The following is a 14,991-nucleotide window of genomic DNA, read 5'->3' on the forward strand; positions in this document are numbered from 1 at the left end:
TCTTACAGTATTACATGATGTTGAACAGTTCCATACTCTCTTAGTTTTTTATTTCTTCCTCTATAAAACTCAGATTGAATGTCCTTTCTACCTACTAGAATTGTGTAAAAATAAATTAAATAAAACAATGCATGTGAAAACACTTAGAAAATTACAAAGCAATTTACATAAGTATGTACTTATAATGTAGACAAACTCTTCTGTTCTGGTGGTCATGGGGTTGTTTAGATAGAAACAGTAAAACATATCTATGAATGATTAATTTAATAAGAATGCCCTCAATTGATAATTTATATCCCTGCAACAATTTGAGGGAAAAAATGATACCATATTTATATTTCCCTTAACCATTTGCATTTCATCATATCCTCATTTTACCTGTTTTTTATTGTTCTTAAATACACTCTCTGAAAATCTTTGTGTATACTTTTGTCTAATTAGATCAGTCCCTTTTATTTTGAAAAGTCCTAATTATTAGAAAATTCTTTCTTATATAAAAACGTATCATGCCAAAATTTCCACCACTATTCCAATTCTTCTTACTGATATTCCAAGAACAGACAGAATGCTTTTTTAACATCAACTTTAATATATCCTAAGCAGCATTCTCCATATCTGCCTCCCTTAAAAACATTCATTGAGCTTCTCTCCTTTCTTCCTTTCAGTATTTCTCTGTGATGCAATTTGCAATTCTACTGGAGAGTCCTCTTGGAAATTTGCACCTGGTTTGCTCTGAACTTTGCCCCATGTACCCTCCACTTTGTTCATTTTTCTTTGTATCCTTCCACTGTAATGAACACTGTCCATGAGTACAACTATATGCTGAGTCCTTTAGGTCCTCCTAGAAAGTCACTGAACCTGAGGGTGGTTCAGGAGATCCTCAATGCAGCAATCAAGAAGTTTATCTGATCTCCCCACTTACAAGAAATCAAATAGAACAGTACATGAAATAATTCCATTCCATAACAGGTAATGATTGCAATGTAAGAATAAAGACCACCCTTCTCTGAAGTACATGACCCACATGACATCCATCTACCACTTACGTGACTGGTCTGTAGATCTCCTTAACACCGATGAACTGAAGTTGTTCCATGATGTCTGGAATACTTGCACATCGGGTAAGATTAATTCTTGGGTAATAAAGAAGGTATGAGAGACACATTTCACTCCTAGTGCTCAGACCTCCCTGAAATGGAGATATTTTAATTAGCAAAATATACATTCCACCAAGTTTGAGACACATAACACAAAAGACTCCAACATCGTGCAAAAGTACCTTCCAATTCCAAAACATATTATGTTTCTACAGCTTTTCATTACACATAATATTCAATTTATTAAAGTGTGTATCCCCACACAATCTATGGTTCAATGTTGTATGTTCTTGAGCTTTTACATGCATTTCACATTACATGTATCCTGTGCAAACCTGCTCTTTCAATCAATACTGTGTTCTTCAGATAGATTCATGTTAACATGTGTAGTTTTATTTAACTGATTTTCATAACAATATGCTATTTTGTTATATGGAATATGTAATAATGTATTTATTTATTCTGCTTTTGATGGGTATTTGAGATGTACCTCTTTTTTTGTTCCTGTATTATTAAATGTTACTATGAATATTGTACATATTTCTTTCTTGGAATACATTCTGCCAATGTTACCCCAAGGGTAAATCTGCATAGAAACAGAACTAGGCAGAGCATATGCAAAGCTCCAACTTTACTAGGTTATATATTTTTTTATGTTATGTTTCTCCTCAGTTATTTTACAAACTTACACTCCCATTAACTGTGAATGAGTATTGCAGTTTTGACACACTAGAAATACAACTTTAAATGTTGCCAATATGGTGGGTTTAAAATACCCCATTCCTGTTTACATAGGCATAACCCTATGTTCAAAGAAAATTTAACATATATTCCTATATGAATTATTTACTCATGTTTTAATTTCTGTGAATTTTTTGTCTTTCTCTCTGTTCTATTATATGCTTGTCTTCTGTTAGTGATTTATGGAATTTCTTTTATATGCTATATATTAATACTTTGTTAAAACGATGTATTAAAATATTTATTTTCAAAATAAAAATTGTCTTTTCATTTTCCTAAGAGTATCTTTTGGTAACAAAATGCTTCAAGGCAGCTAAATTCATCAGTTTTTTATTTATGGTTTGTGTTTTTAGTTTCATTGTTTAAGAAATTCTTTACTACTCAAAAGTAATTTAGATATATTCAAACATGTTTCTTTCAATTTTTGTTGGTTGATTTGTTTGTTGCTACTGGCAATTGTACTCAGGAGCACTTTACTGCTGAGCTATCACCAGTATTTTTACATTTTTATGTTGAGACAGGGTCTTGCCAAGTTTCTTTTTTTTTTTTTTTTTCTTTTTTCTTTTTTTTTTTAAGAGAGAGAGAATTTTTTTAATATTTATTTATTTATTTATTTTTTTAGTTTTCGGCAGACACAACATCTTTGTTTTATGTGGTGCTGAGGATCGAACCCGGGCCGCACACACGCCAGGCGAGCGCGCTACCGCTTGAGCCACATCCCCAGCCCATTGCAAGTTACTTGAGGCCTTGCTAAGTTGCTGAAGCTGCCCTTGAACTTGTGATCCTCCTGCCTCAGCCTCATGGGTTGCTGAGATTACAGGCATGTACCACTGTGCTCAGCCTTCCAATGGTTTAAAATTTTGCTCTTTGCATTTAAATATTTAATCTATCTGTAATTGATTTTTGTGTATTTTTTTGAAATGAAGACCCAATTTTATTTTCATCATATGGATACTCAATAGTGCCAGCATCCTTTAATGAAAATTCCACCCTTTCCCATTGATCTGAATGCTCTGTCTGTGAGTCTATTTTTGGAAACCCAATTATTTTCCACTGTTAACTCTGAATCTAAACCACATTGTACTAATTACTACAGCTTTAAAATAACTTTCATAATTAGTTAGTTTATTTCCCATCTTGTTCTTTTTATCAGTCTTGCTTATTGCAAATCCTTTGCTCTTTTAAGTAGATTTTAGAATCAACTATTTCCATATACAAGCTAAAAATAAAAACAGTTTTTAAAAATAAATAAAATAGGAGAAGGTGAAGAAGAAGGTGGCTAGGTGAAGATTTTTTAATTAGGATACCAAAAGCTGTAAACCATGAAAACATTCTAAATTATCTTTTACTGGAATTATATCAAATCTAAGTTCATAAAATGAGCTGGTGGGAGGCATTCTGTCTTATTGTGTTTTGTGGATGAGACTGAGCAAGGCATGAATTATCTCTTTTTGAAGGCTCAGCAGAACTACTCACTAACTCCATTGGGACCGGATCTCTCTTTGGGTCAGGCTCTGAGATCATGTGGTTCATTCTTCCCTTTGAAGTCTAGATTTATCTAATTCCCAACTGGAGTCATCAGTTGATGACCCATGTCTTATCATACTTGGTGAGGAGAAGCTAAAAGACTAAGGACAGCTTTTCATGAAAGAGTCCATAAATTATACTGCAGTTATTACCATAATATCAGTCGTTATTTAGTAACTAAATCACCTCTGATTTCACCTTTAGGATGTTCCAGACTTTTCTTTTCAAATAGAAATGGTTTCTGAATTTGTTCTTTAAAGACCAAAGGTTATTTCTTCAGTTTCATAAGTGAACTTTAATTATCATAAAACCCTTCTTACCCAAGTCATCCCGACTCTATCCTTGGTGTTGTAGCGACATTCAGTAATTAGGTTATCTCCCTAAAACATAAAAGGAAAAGCTTTCAGGCTGAAGCTTTATGCTGTTTCATTTGTAGACCAACAGTCAATACATTCTGTATGAATGGATGCTTCTAGAAGTTTGATTCAAGAGAAGATCAGGCCAGACTCCACAGTATTCTAGCTGGATAATTTATATAGGAACTGAAGAGTGATTTTGCACAGCTACTGAGAAACTATTAAGTGATATATACATGTTTAGTTCTTAGTAGAGATTAAATATTTAACAAAATGTTAGTCATAGATTCTAAGTATTGTGCTTACTTATTCATTATATCATTTTATGTAGTCATGACTTTATCATACAACAGAACTTGTAATGATTTATTGTTTTCATGATTTCCAACCTTTGAACTTACAACACCCACGCAGAATGTATTTATGGCTCCTCATTCAGGAAAGTGGACGGAACACGGAACAACCGTTCATTGAAGCAGAGGCTGCCGTCTATGGGCAGTAGCCCCTAGATTTGCTTTACCTGCCCTGCTACTCAGAGGACTGAGAGGTCAGTATCCTACTCATGCAACCATTTAGGAAGTTCTGAGATAACCACCATAAAACTGGTTGGATGTAAGGGATAATCCTTAAAATATCGAGGTCCCTCTTCCTCTTCGTAGTTTTTCTGCTTTTTACCTTTTCCTTCACAACTTCTTGTGCTGTGACTTCGCCTGGCAGTTCACCCCATCTAAAAACCCTGTATCCAGCATTATGTAGAGAAGATGTTAATGTTACAGTCACTTAATAAAAATTGTATAAGAATCTGACTTTTAAGAATGCATCAAGGGTAGAAAATGATGCGACTACTGAGCTTGAGGGCCATGGAATAATATATTTGAGAAAATGAAGCATCATAAAATTAAAGGAATAAAAAGGTGTCACTGTTTTAAGATGTGAGATTTTCTTCTATCCTTCCACCATAACCTCATTTGTTGTTGCAAGCGGAGGTGCACAGCAGAGTGTAATTAACCATCTGAATACCTTTGTAAAATGAAAGAAATACCTTACATTTTTAATTTTTTTACTGAAATGAAACTTCAAAAAAAATCCTACTCTTCAAGATAGTATAAAGAAAAATCCAATTTCATCATTACGAGAATTGCAACCCAAAGAATCACTAACTAGGGAATCAAGAAAAAACGATTCATGCTTAGTAATCAGATTTTGCTGATTGTTGAGGGTCTGTTGTTGTTGTTATTTGATTGTTGTTTTCTGTTTTTCTTTATTTTTAAATCAAGAACTTGAATTTCCCATGAGAATAGTAATAAAAATGAGTTGTGATTTTGGAAAGCAGATCAAACACATTCCCTTTGAGTTATGCAATATCCACAGTGGGTGGCTTTCAGGCTATGGGTATGGTGAGCAATTCATTTCACTGGTAGAAACTTTGCTACATCTCAGCTGATAAATGTTCTCATGACTTTTAAAAGAGTCAGTGGAAAAGAACAAAAACATGCATACTGGTAAGATTGTTTGTTCTTCCTTTAGATACTGAAACTCCTGGAAATTGAAGTCAAAGTCATCATCATAAGCAAGTAATTTCATTTCCTCCCCTTTGCGAAAATGACGCAGCCTGATGCCTCTGCCAGCCAGGTGAGCATGGAGAAGAACAGCGAACACGTGGATTCCACTTGGCTTTTCAGCTTCCAGAGCCTGCGGGGGACAGTGAGGAAAAACTGATGAGCCCAAACAAGTGCATGTTCAGACAGTGCACCTGAAACATACTTGGAGGGACAACTGAGAAGAAAAGCTAAGGCAATTCAAATGAATGTTGAGCTGCCAAGCATTGTGAATCTGGATTGTTCAATGTTCTCTTTGTAAAGCGAATCTGCCAGGAGACAAGAAAGGGAACCTACCATACCACACCTAAACGTATCCTTCCTTTACCTTCTTTTAGGAAGCAAAGAGGCAGTCAACACTCCTGGCAAAACGATTCTAGCATGCCAGTAACCTGAAAATGGGAACTCTAGAAAAGAGGATTCTATGCCCCCCGACTTTACCAGATAAGACCAGCATGGTCAGTGGAATGAATGAGATTCCCTTGGTTCTACAGCTAGTAAATGTTGCCATGGCAGTTCGAGTCTTTTGATCAAGATATCAAGATATCAAGATATCTAGATATCTAGATATCTTGGTCTAGATAGCTCAGAAGAGCATAATTTTTTCACTTCACCAATTTCCCATACTACCCACAACTGCAGTATCTTAGAGTTCACAACGACTATGATCCATATTCAAATACTTCAAGAAAAAGGATTATAAGTAAAAACAGTCATTATTATATTCATGTTTTTCCTTAAACAATATGTATTTCTATGATAGTTACTCTTGCTCTTTGGTGAAAGAGGAAAGGAAACTGGTAAGCAGAAAAAAATTAAAATGAATTATGGAAAAATTAAGTGTGAATAAAAGGCAGAGAAAGAAAAAAGAGACTTTGAAAACAAAGGAAAATTTGTGACAATGACACAAAAGAAATTGTGGCAATGACATAGTGTCTGATATGAAACAAAGAGGTCAGAGTAGGAAGGAAAGCACCTTGCACTTACTCTTGCCTCCTGAATTCTCCTCCTGTAGCCTTCAAGATTTAAAAAGGCAGTTGAAAGTCATGCTGAAATGACAATCATGGCTTTACAAGATACAAACAAGAAAAAGATCCATAATAAACAAGCAAGGAATTCTTCACACCATAGTTGCTAAGAGCATTGTTTAATATGTAGACAGTAGCTCACAGACATGGACACTGCGTACCTCCTGTAGGCATTCCAGAGTACAGTGACCCTCGGACCGGAACTCAGGCATCCCTGGAGGGATGGTATGGAAAAGGCTCACCCAGAGGCCAGCTTCGATCACCCCAGCATCATATTTCCTTATATCCATCGTATGAAATAACCTTAGCCCAGAACTATCTATTAAGCCTAGAACAAAAGCACATAATTAAAAGTGAGTTGGGATTCTTAAAAAGAAAGTTTCTATATTCAGTTGAAATGGACTCACTCATTTTCTGTAAAATCTCACAAGGTTAAGGAATACAAGAAGAGATTAATGGACCCCAGCAATCAGCTTCATCAACAGAAATTAAAACATGGGTCGCCATATTGTTTGCAACCTTGGTAAACTCACAGGCAAACTAGGAAGAGATGTTTGAGTTACTGAGCTGATTTATTTCACAGTTATCTAATGTAGAGAGTAGAAACTACAGCCATTCATTAGAACATAGAATAACCCTCCAAAAGTTTTACTTCATATTATTTAGAGATAAAGTTCAATATCATTTACTTAGGAGTACAAATCCCTCAGGCTAGAATCCATCTGCTAATAAACTACTAAAGATTAACTTTCTTTATAGTTTGCCACCATTCTCTTATGTTTTTAAGTCATTCAATCAACACACTGGTATTACATCTATTACATTTACTACTGTGAACGGTAAGTACTACATTAGGCAGTGTGAAGATTAAAAAATAAATAAGGCACACTCCTTGGTTATTATGAGCAGGGAGAATTATAAATCTGTTCCACTAACTTTGAAATTAATTGACTTCCTTCACAATACTGAGTTTGTACCTACAGCCTTAAGAAGTTTCTTATTCCAGGAAGACTTTGTAGACCACCCACCACATACTCCTGGCTAGATCAGGCCACCAAGTTAAATCTCTCGGAGTGCCAGTTACCACCCTTTTGGATCAAATGACATATGTTTAATTTTACATTAATTTTCTATGAGTATCTGATTATTGCTCTTTCCAACTGAACTCTAATTTCTATGTGGGTGGGGACACTGAGTTTTTCACTCATATGATATCCTTCAACTCAAATTCATAGCATATTGGTACTCAGTATTTGGAATAATGGCATAAATCAAAGTAAAATAATTACTAGAGGTTGCTTCTATTGACAATTTCACATTGAACTTACCATTTTTTAGTTTTGGAATATTACATAAGTAAATCAAAAATCAAATGCATGTCTTTACACTTATCTCTCTACCACATGACATAGTTGCACTACATAGTTCTTGAATATATTTGACTTGCCTGCCACATAACAAAATGCTTAATATTTTTAATATGATAGAAGCTTTTCCATATGGATAGTTAAACAGAAAATGTTTTATGAGCATCATATATTTGGAACTAATTTATTACAGAGGGAAAAAAGGTTATTACTGAACTTCCTAATAGGTATTGGAATGACCACACATACCCATTTGCCTGGTTTGTGCTGGTTAATGACTGTTGTCCCAGGGTAATTATGGATAGTAACCCCTTTCACTCCAAAAATGATCCTAGTTTGGATGAAAAACGTTTAGGTTCATTCTTTCTAATATTGGTTGCTATTTTGCTTCACTTCTGTTAAAGACAAGTTATAAAACTTTCTTAAACTCATAGGTAAAATATATGAAGAATGAACTCACCTTTCTTATGTGTCGGGTTATCATAGTGGACTTCTAGAAGCACATAGTGAGGATCTAATGGAGTGCCAAGGGATAATCCAACATGAGGTGGATAGGAAAAACCCTAAACATGGAAAAACCCATGAGTCAGTGTCCTTTGAAAGTCCCTGAGAGCTATTCTCCATTCATAAACCAAACATTCTCAAAGATATTTCAACCTTTTAGAACAAGATTAGTCAATCATTGATCAAATAAAATGACTTAAGGAAAGAATCCTTTCCTTTGAAAATAAAAATACTCCACTCTCATATCAAAAAAATAGTATGAAAAGCTTTACTTATAACTATTAGCACTCTATTATGTGAGAGGGAAACATGATGATTGTGTTACAACTCGGTAATTATCAGCCCCACCTCTCCACCAATGGCCCAGGCAAAAATCACAGTCTCGCAGGTGAGGAAGGCGTCGGGCATGTTGGGGTGGTAGCACTCATGGCCATAGTCCAGGACACTGTCATTGAAGCTGCTGCTGCACTGATAGAGCAGGATGTGGTGGACCAGGTTCTCATGGCCCCGCTGTATCACTGGCTCCACCTACACAAACACAAAGGAGATGGGGGTGCTATGGATGAAAACACCCTGCGATATCCCACCACAAGCACAAAACTAGCATGGATGACTATCTGTTCTTCAAAGGGATATTCTCAAGTCAGGTGAAGATTATGTGGTTCAAGTATAATCTGTTCTGGAGACTATGATGATGATGGTGATAATCGTGATGACAACAGCAACAACAAAGATTAGTTACCATTCACTCTGAGAATGACAGGACTTTGCTAATCTGCTCTCTTTGTTTTAAATTCACTTTTGTTTCCATTTACCCATTCTGCAGAGCTGCTGTTTCAAAACTTGCTCACTCTCTCTTCTAGGCTTCACTGAACATTGCTCCTCCTCCCTCTTCCTCCTTTTCCCCCCACAAATAGAAGGGAAAAAAAAGAAGAAGAAGAAGAAAACATATCTTACTCTCCTCCACCTCAAAAAGTTATTTTACACATCTCTACTAGAGATTACAGATGGTGTCTCATTCATCTTTATAAATACATGGGACTGGGCACAAGGTAGGGCTCAAAAATGGATATTTTTATTTTAATGATAAATAAAACATTCTAATAACAATTTTATTATTAGATGTTTGGAGAGAAAAAAAACCTCAAAACCATGTTGTTAACGATGTGCTCCTGGGACAATACGTGACTTGAGAGGGGGAAACTGGAAACGGGTTAAAATAAAATGGGCAAGGAAGTTGGCTTGGTTCTTTGCCTTGCCAGGCTGGAAGTGTAACCATTAGCTAAAGGGTTCTGTCAATCAAGAAGCCCTGGTGTGCTCCTAGATTTCCAACAGTTTGGCTGTCTTAGAGCTCATCAACATTTGTGTCATTTGCTCTAATCAGTCAAGTGCAGACATTGAATTTTCAAACCTTTGCCTGATCTCAATTTTAGACTTGCATATTTAGATGAAGTGTTTTTAACCATTTTCTCTGAGAATTTTGCATTTTTAAAAATATTTTTCCATAGCTTTTCTCTTTTCTGTAAGGAAATCTGAGCAGCCAAAAGGGAAATTGTATGTAGTGGGTAGAGGTCTGAAACGAGCAGCAAAAGAATTCAGGTTTTTAAATTCTGTTTTGTTTTGTGTGACATGATGAATCACCCATAAACTCACCCATACTTTTTTTTTACATCATATTCATGGAAATAACATTTCACATGGTTTTGTTTGTACTTGTCTTGTCTGTAAAAGATCATGAGCCCTGAAGCCAGAAATGATTTTCTATTTTGCTTGAAAACGACAGTTATTGTGCAAGCACAGTTGCAAAATAAACAATGATTGCACAGAAGTGTAACCCAGAATTTCTATTAGAATATAGCTTCCATATCTAGATTGAGTTGTTTTGTGAGACTGGACTTATTTGGGTACCTCAGTACTCCAAAGGATACAGGGCACTGATAATACATCAACAGCAAAATATTCAGACATGTAAGATTTTTGCTAAATGCCTTATAAGTTTAGGAGAACTTGAAGGTTGTACTGATCTCTACAAGGAAGGCCCTGCAAAGGAGCCAATCAGGTACTAGAGAGTTGGCTGCTGTCAAGTCAGCCTCAGGGAACTAGAAGCCTTTGTTGAGGCATGGTGACAGGAGCTAAGAGTGTGGGTGATGATGCTGGCGGGTATGGAACTTCAAATAAACTGTTAAAAAATATTTTAAGAGAAAGTGTTTTTGTTGTTGCTGTTGTTATAAGAACAATTGAAACTAACACCAAGTTCCCAGGCTACCAATACATTCTTTTATTTCATACCTACTATTTCGCCAGATACCACAGTAGTTACTCCATATATTTCACTTAATATTTATAACATATCTATAAGCTAAAATGTTATTAGCTTTCTTTTCTTACTGATGTGAACACTGAGACTCAGAGAGATCAGGCAACAAACCATAGTACCACATTGTGATTTGAAACTAGGCTGCTCTGATAGCACAATCTCTTTTACTGCAGTGCATAATTGCAGAAGATGTGTTGGAGGGGCACCAAGGACCCCAGAAGTTGCTGCCAGTGGGAGGGAGGATGAACACCTTCAATAAAGCAGGCTAGCAGGCAACATCTATCATCAGTGGAAGTGATGCTACTACTAGTTAAGGCCAAGAGGTTCCCCTTCGAACCACTAGCAAGAACCACCACACAACCCTTCCATCAAAGAACCATCACCAGTGTAATGGCAGTATGCTGAGTGTCTGCTGGTCTCTGTGCCACCCCCTTCCCATAGCTTGTCATTGTGCTCTTCCCTAAAGAGAGCAGACACCAAGGCCTCTGTTTGAAACCTGGTAAGATCTTCAAGGATAATTCAAGTCTAATCTGACTTCTGGATGACAAACTGAGGGTACCACCTGAAAAAAAAAAAATGAGGATTTCTTGAGAAAAGAACTACTTATAAAAGAACAAGGAAACTTTCTGTGAACCTGGGTGCTGATGGTGGAAGAAGATAAAAAGGCTTGGAAGAAACAAGTCCTTGGCAACATTGAGAGGGTATGAGAGCTGAGACAAAGAAAAAGAAAGGCTGTCTTGATAAGCAAGGATGGCCTGGCCCTTCTGGGTGATCTGTGAGCCAAGGTGCATGGCAGAAGAACAGCCTTGGAACCAAAACACAGAGGAGAAAGAGAGGGGAAGACTTCAACCTGAAGGACTTTTTAAAAGACTTTGTCAGTTCAGCACAGAGCTTTGGGATACACTTGTGAGGTCTTAGCAGTAAAATAGAAAAGAAAGAAACAATACCATAAAGCTGCCAAAACAGGGAAAGATCAAGGAGGAAATTAACACTGACCGTAAAACTGAACCTGGAGAGTCAAGAGCTCCTATTTATACTGATTTTCCTGACCCCATTATCTCTTACCATCTCTATGCAGGTCAAATAGGCACAAGACAGCCCCTGCAGCACAGGGCATCTGTAGTAACTATTCACTGAACTGAACATGAAGCCAGCATCAATGAGGTAGGGTCCCTAAGTTTCCTTCCAGTTTCTTGATTATCTCAACTCCAGTACTTTCCTGGCATCTCATATGAGCGACTAAATCTAACCCTCACACCCCTGAACCGGCCATGTTTTCCCTCCCCTTAAATTCTTTCCGACCCTCGTTCCTGATCTTTCAGCTTGTTCACATCTTTCCAGTCACTCAACCCACCATCTTCTCCCGGGAGGCCACCTGTGTGCCTCGCCCACAGATCCCTTACGCCTCATTGGCACACTGCCAGCTGTGGCTCAATCCTGCAATCTGCCCTTCTGAGTCTCTACTTAGAACGCTGAGGATACACTTTCTTTTCTTTCCTTTTTTTTTTTTTTTGCATCAAACAAAAAACCTTTTAATTTTAATTAATTGGATAATTATGTCTATGGTCCTCTTTACTAAGTGAGTGTGTGTATGTAAATATATACACACTTAGTAAAAATATACAAACTTAGTTCATATATATGAACATATAGATATATGTTCAACCAGGGAAAAGCATTTAAAAAATACTTTGGCTGCCTGATTAACCAGAGTCAATAAATGCTTTGTTCTCAATACTTATTCAAAAGGTTTTCCTCCGTGAATTACAATAATAGGCTTTGTTGTGACATATTTATACCATAGCAAAATTTGATCTACTTCATTTCCCTATGTCTCCTTTTTCCTTTCTCTTCCTCTTTCCTGCTAGTCCCCACTCTCTATTATTACTGGTCTCCCCTCTATTTTTATGAGCTACGTTTTCTCCACTTTTCCTGTCTGTCTTCCATGTATGAGAGAAAACATGAACATTTACATTCTGCCTACGTGTCCGTCAGCAGATGAGTGGATAAAGAAAATGTGGTGTATGTATACACCATGATGTTTTACTCTGTCATGAAAAGTGGCATTATGTCATTTACAGGAAATTAAATGGAACCAGAGAACATCATGCTGAAGAAATAAGCCAGACTCAGAAAGTCAAAAGGTGAAGATACACTTTTATAACCATTCTTATGAGACCTCAAATTTTATAACTCATACTTTTGCCTTGGTACATCAATCTTTATTTTGTTCTGAATTCTGTCCTGTCCCCTGAAGTGGCTATTCTGAACGTTTCCCAGCCTATGCACACTTCCTACTCTGCATTTCGTAAATTAATTAATTATTTGGATGAGACAGAGGGAATTTCTTACCATTCTGTAGCTATGTAGTTGCATGAGGGCAGATGTGGATGCAACTTGGTACCAAGGACACAATATAATTGCAAAATCTTAAGTGCAGCAATCCATTCTAGGATGTGTGTGTGTGTGTGTGTGTGTGTGTGTGTGTGTATTGGAGATTGAACTCAAGGTGTTGTAAGTGGTAGGCATGCATGCCAATGAGCATCCCCATCCCAGTCCCCATCAACCCATTCTATATATTCATCTTTAAATGAATGAAGGAACAAAAATGATTCAAAGAATCTGTACTTGGTGGAGCCTCACAGAGTGGGTTGAGACATGGAAAAACAAGAATCAAGTGACTGAGAAGTGGGTTAAGACAAAAAAAAAATTAAGTGTTGCAAAATTCCATAGTACTTAAAGCCAACAAACCATTTCAGAACAGGAGGTAGGAAAATCTTAGAGGAAACATCATCCTTCTGTCTTTGAAGGAAGGGTGTCCTTGACAAAACTGTGCCTCTTTGCTTGTCCCCTACCACCAGCACTGACTGAGAAAACAGATTTGGTTCTGAAAGGACTTATTTTCGAAAGTAGCTGAGAATCAACAAACTTACAAATCCATATGCAGTCCTCTAACAGCCACTTACCTAAACATTAGCACCTGCTGAAAGAAACACATTTTTTTTACCTAATTCTACTTATTGATGAACAGTATTTCCTGAAAATTTGTGTTCACTTGGTCAAAAAAGTTTAACACCAAAAAACCAAATAACCCCAAAAATAAATGGATAAAAGAAATGAACAGACACTTCACAAAAGAAGAAATACGATCAGTTAACAAATATATAAAAAAAGTTCAAAATCTCTAGCAATTAGAGAAATGAAAATTAAAACTACTCTGAGATTTCATTTCACTCCAGTCATAATGGCAATCAAGAATACAAGTACCAATAAATGTTGGCAAGGATGTGGGAAAAAAGGTACACTCGTACATTTCTGGTAGGATTGCAAATTGGTGCAACCACTTTGGAAAGCAGTATGGAGATTTTTCAGAAAACTTGGAATGAAACCACCATTTGATCCAGTTATCCCATTCCTCAGCATTAAAACAAAGGACATAAAATCAGCATAAGCTACAGTGAGGCAGCCACATCAATGTTTATAGGAGCTCAATTCACAATAGCTGAGCTATGGAACCAACCTAGGTGCCTTCCAACAGATGAATGGATAAAAAAAGGTGGTATATATGCACAATGGAATATTGCTCAGCCATAAAGAAGAATAAAATTATGCCATTTGCTGGTAAATAGATGGAACTGGAGACTATCTTGCTAAGTGAAATAACCAGTCCCCCCAAATCAAAGGCCCATTGTTCTCTCTGACATGTGGATGTTAACACACAATAAGCAGGGGAGGGAGGTCAGAACAGAATTTCATTGGATTAGACAAAGGGGAATGAAGAAAAGGGAGGGGTGATGGGAATAGGAAAGATAGTAGAATGAACTGGACACAACTTTCCTATGTTCATATATAGACAGACAACCAGTGTAACTCCACATCATATACAACCATAAGAATGGGAAGTTGAACTCTGTGTATGTATAATATGTCCAAATAGATGCTATTGTCATGTGCAACTAAAAAGAACAAATAAAAAATTCTAAAAAATTTATGTTCACTTGGAACCTGAGAATATGACTTTATTTGGAGATAGGGTCTCTGCGGATGTAATAGATTCAGATGAGGTCATACTGGATAAGGATGGGCTCTACACCCAAGGACTGGTGTCTTTATAAGGGAAAGGAAAGGGAGATTTGGCCACAGACACACACAGAGAGAAGACGGCGGAAGGCCAATGAAGGAAAAGTTCTCCCCACAGTTGTGGAAGGGATACTGGCTCTTCCCATCCCTTGATTTCAGACCTCCATTAAGAGGATCAAGTTCTGCTGTTTGAAGCTGTCCATTCATCATGGCTATCTTAGGAAACTGATCTGGCCCCCATCCCCAATTTTAAATCATGAACTAAGGACTTGCAGATTTGTACATTTAGACCTAGCTTAGGATTGTTCCTGTAATTATTGTGACACATATTGTCACAGATATACGTTTCCCTTCATGATTGAGGTTAAATAATGTC

At 36.7% G+C, this 14,991-nt stretch overlaps 1 protein-coding gene across 1 annotated transcript in view; it reads right to left on the reverse strand.

The window, feature by feature from the left end:
- The window catches only part of Moxd1 (monooxygenase DBH like 1), an 82,194-nt gene that overhangs the window by 13,899 nt on the left and 53,304 nt on the right, over positions 1–14,991 (reverse strand). The window contains 6 exon segments of the mRNA XM_015501346.2: positions 1,047–1,189; positions 3,686–3,745; positions 5,222–5,413; positions 6,509–6,675; positions 8,175–8,277; positions 8,567–8,746. Of these exon segments, the coding sequence (XP_015356832.1) occupies positions 1,047–1,189; positions 3,686–3,745; positions 5,222–5,413; positions 6,509–6,675; positions 8,175–8,277; positions 8,567–8,746 (845 nt within the window).

The sequence above is a fragment of the Marmota marmota genome, unplaced genomic scaffold (assembly GCF_001458135.2).
Source record: "Marmota marmota marmota unplaced genomic scaffold, marMar, whole genome shotgun sequence".
Lineage (NCBI taxonomy): Eukaryota > Metazoa > Chordata > Mammalia > Rodentia > Sciuridae > Marmota > Marmota marmota.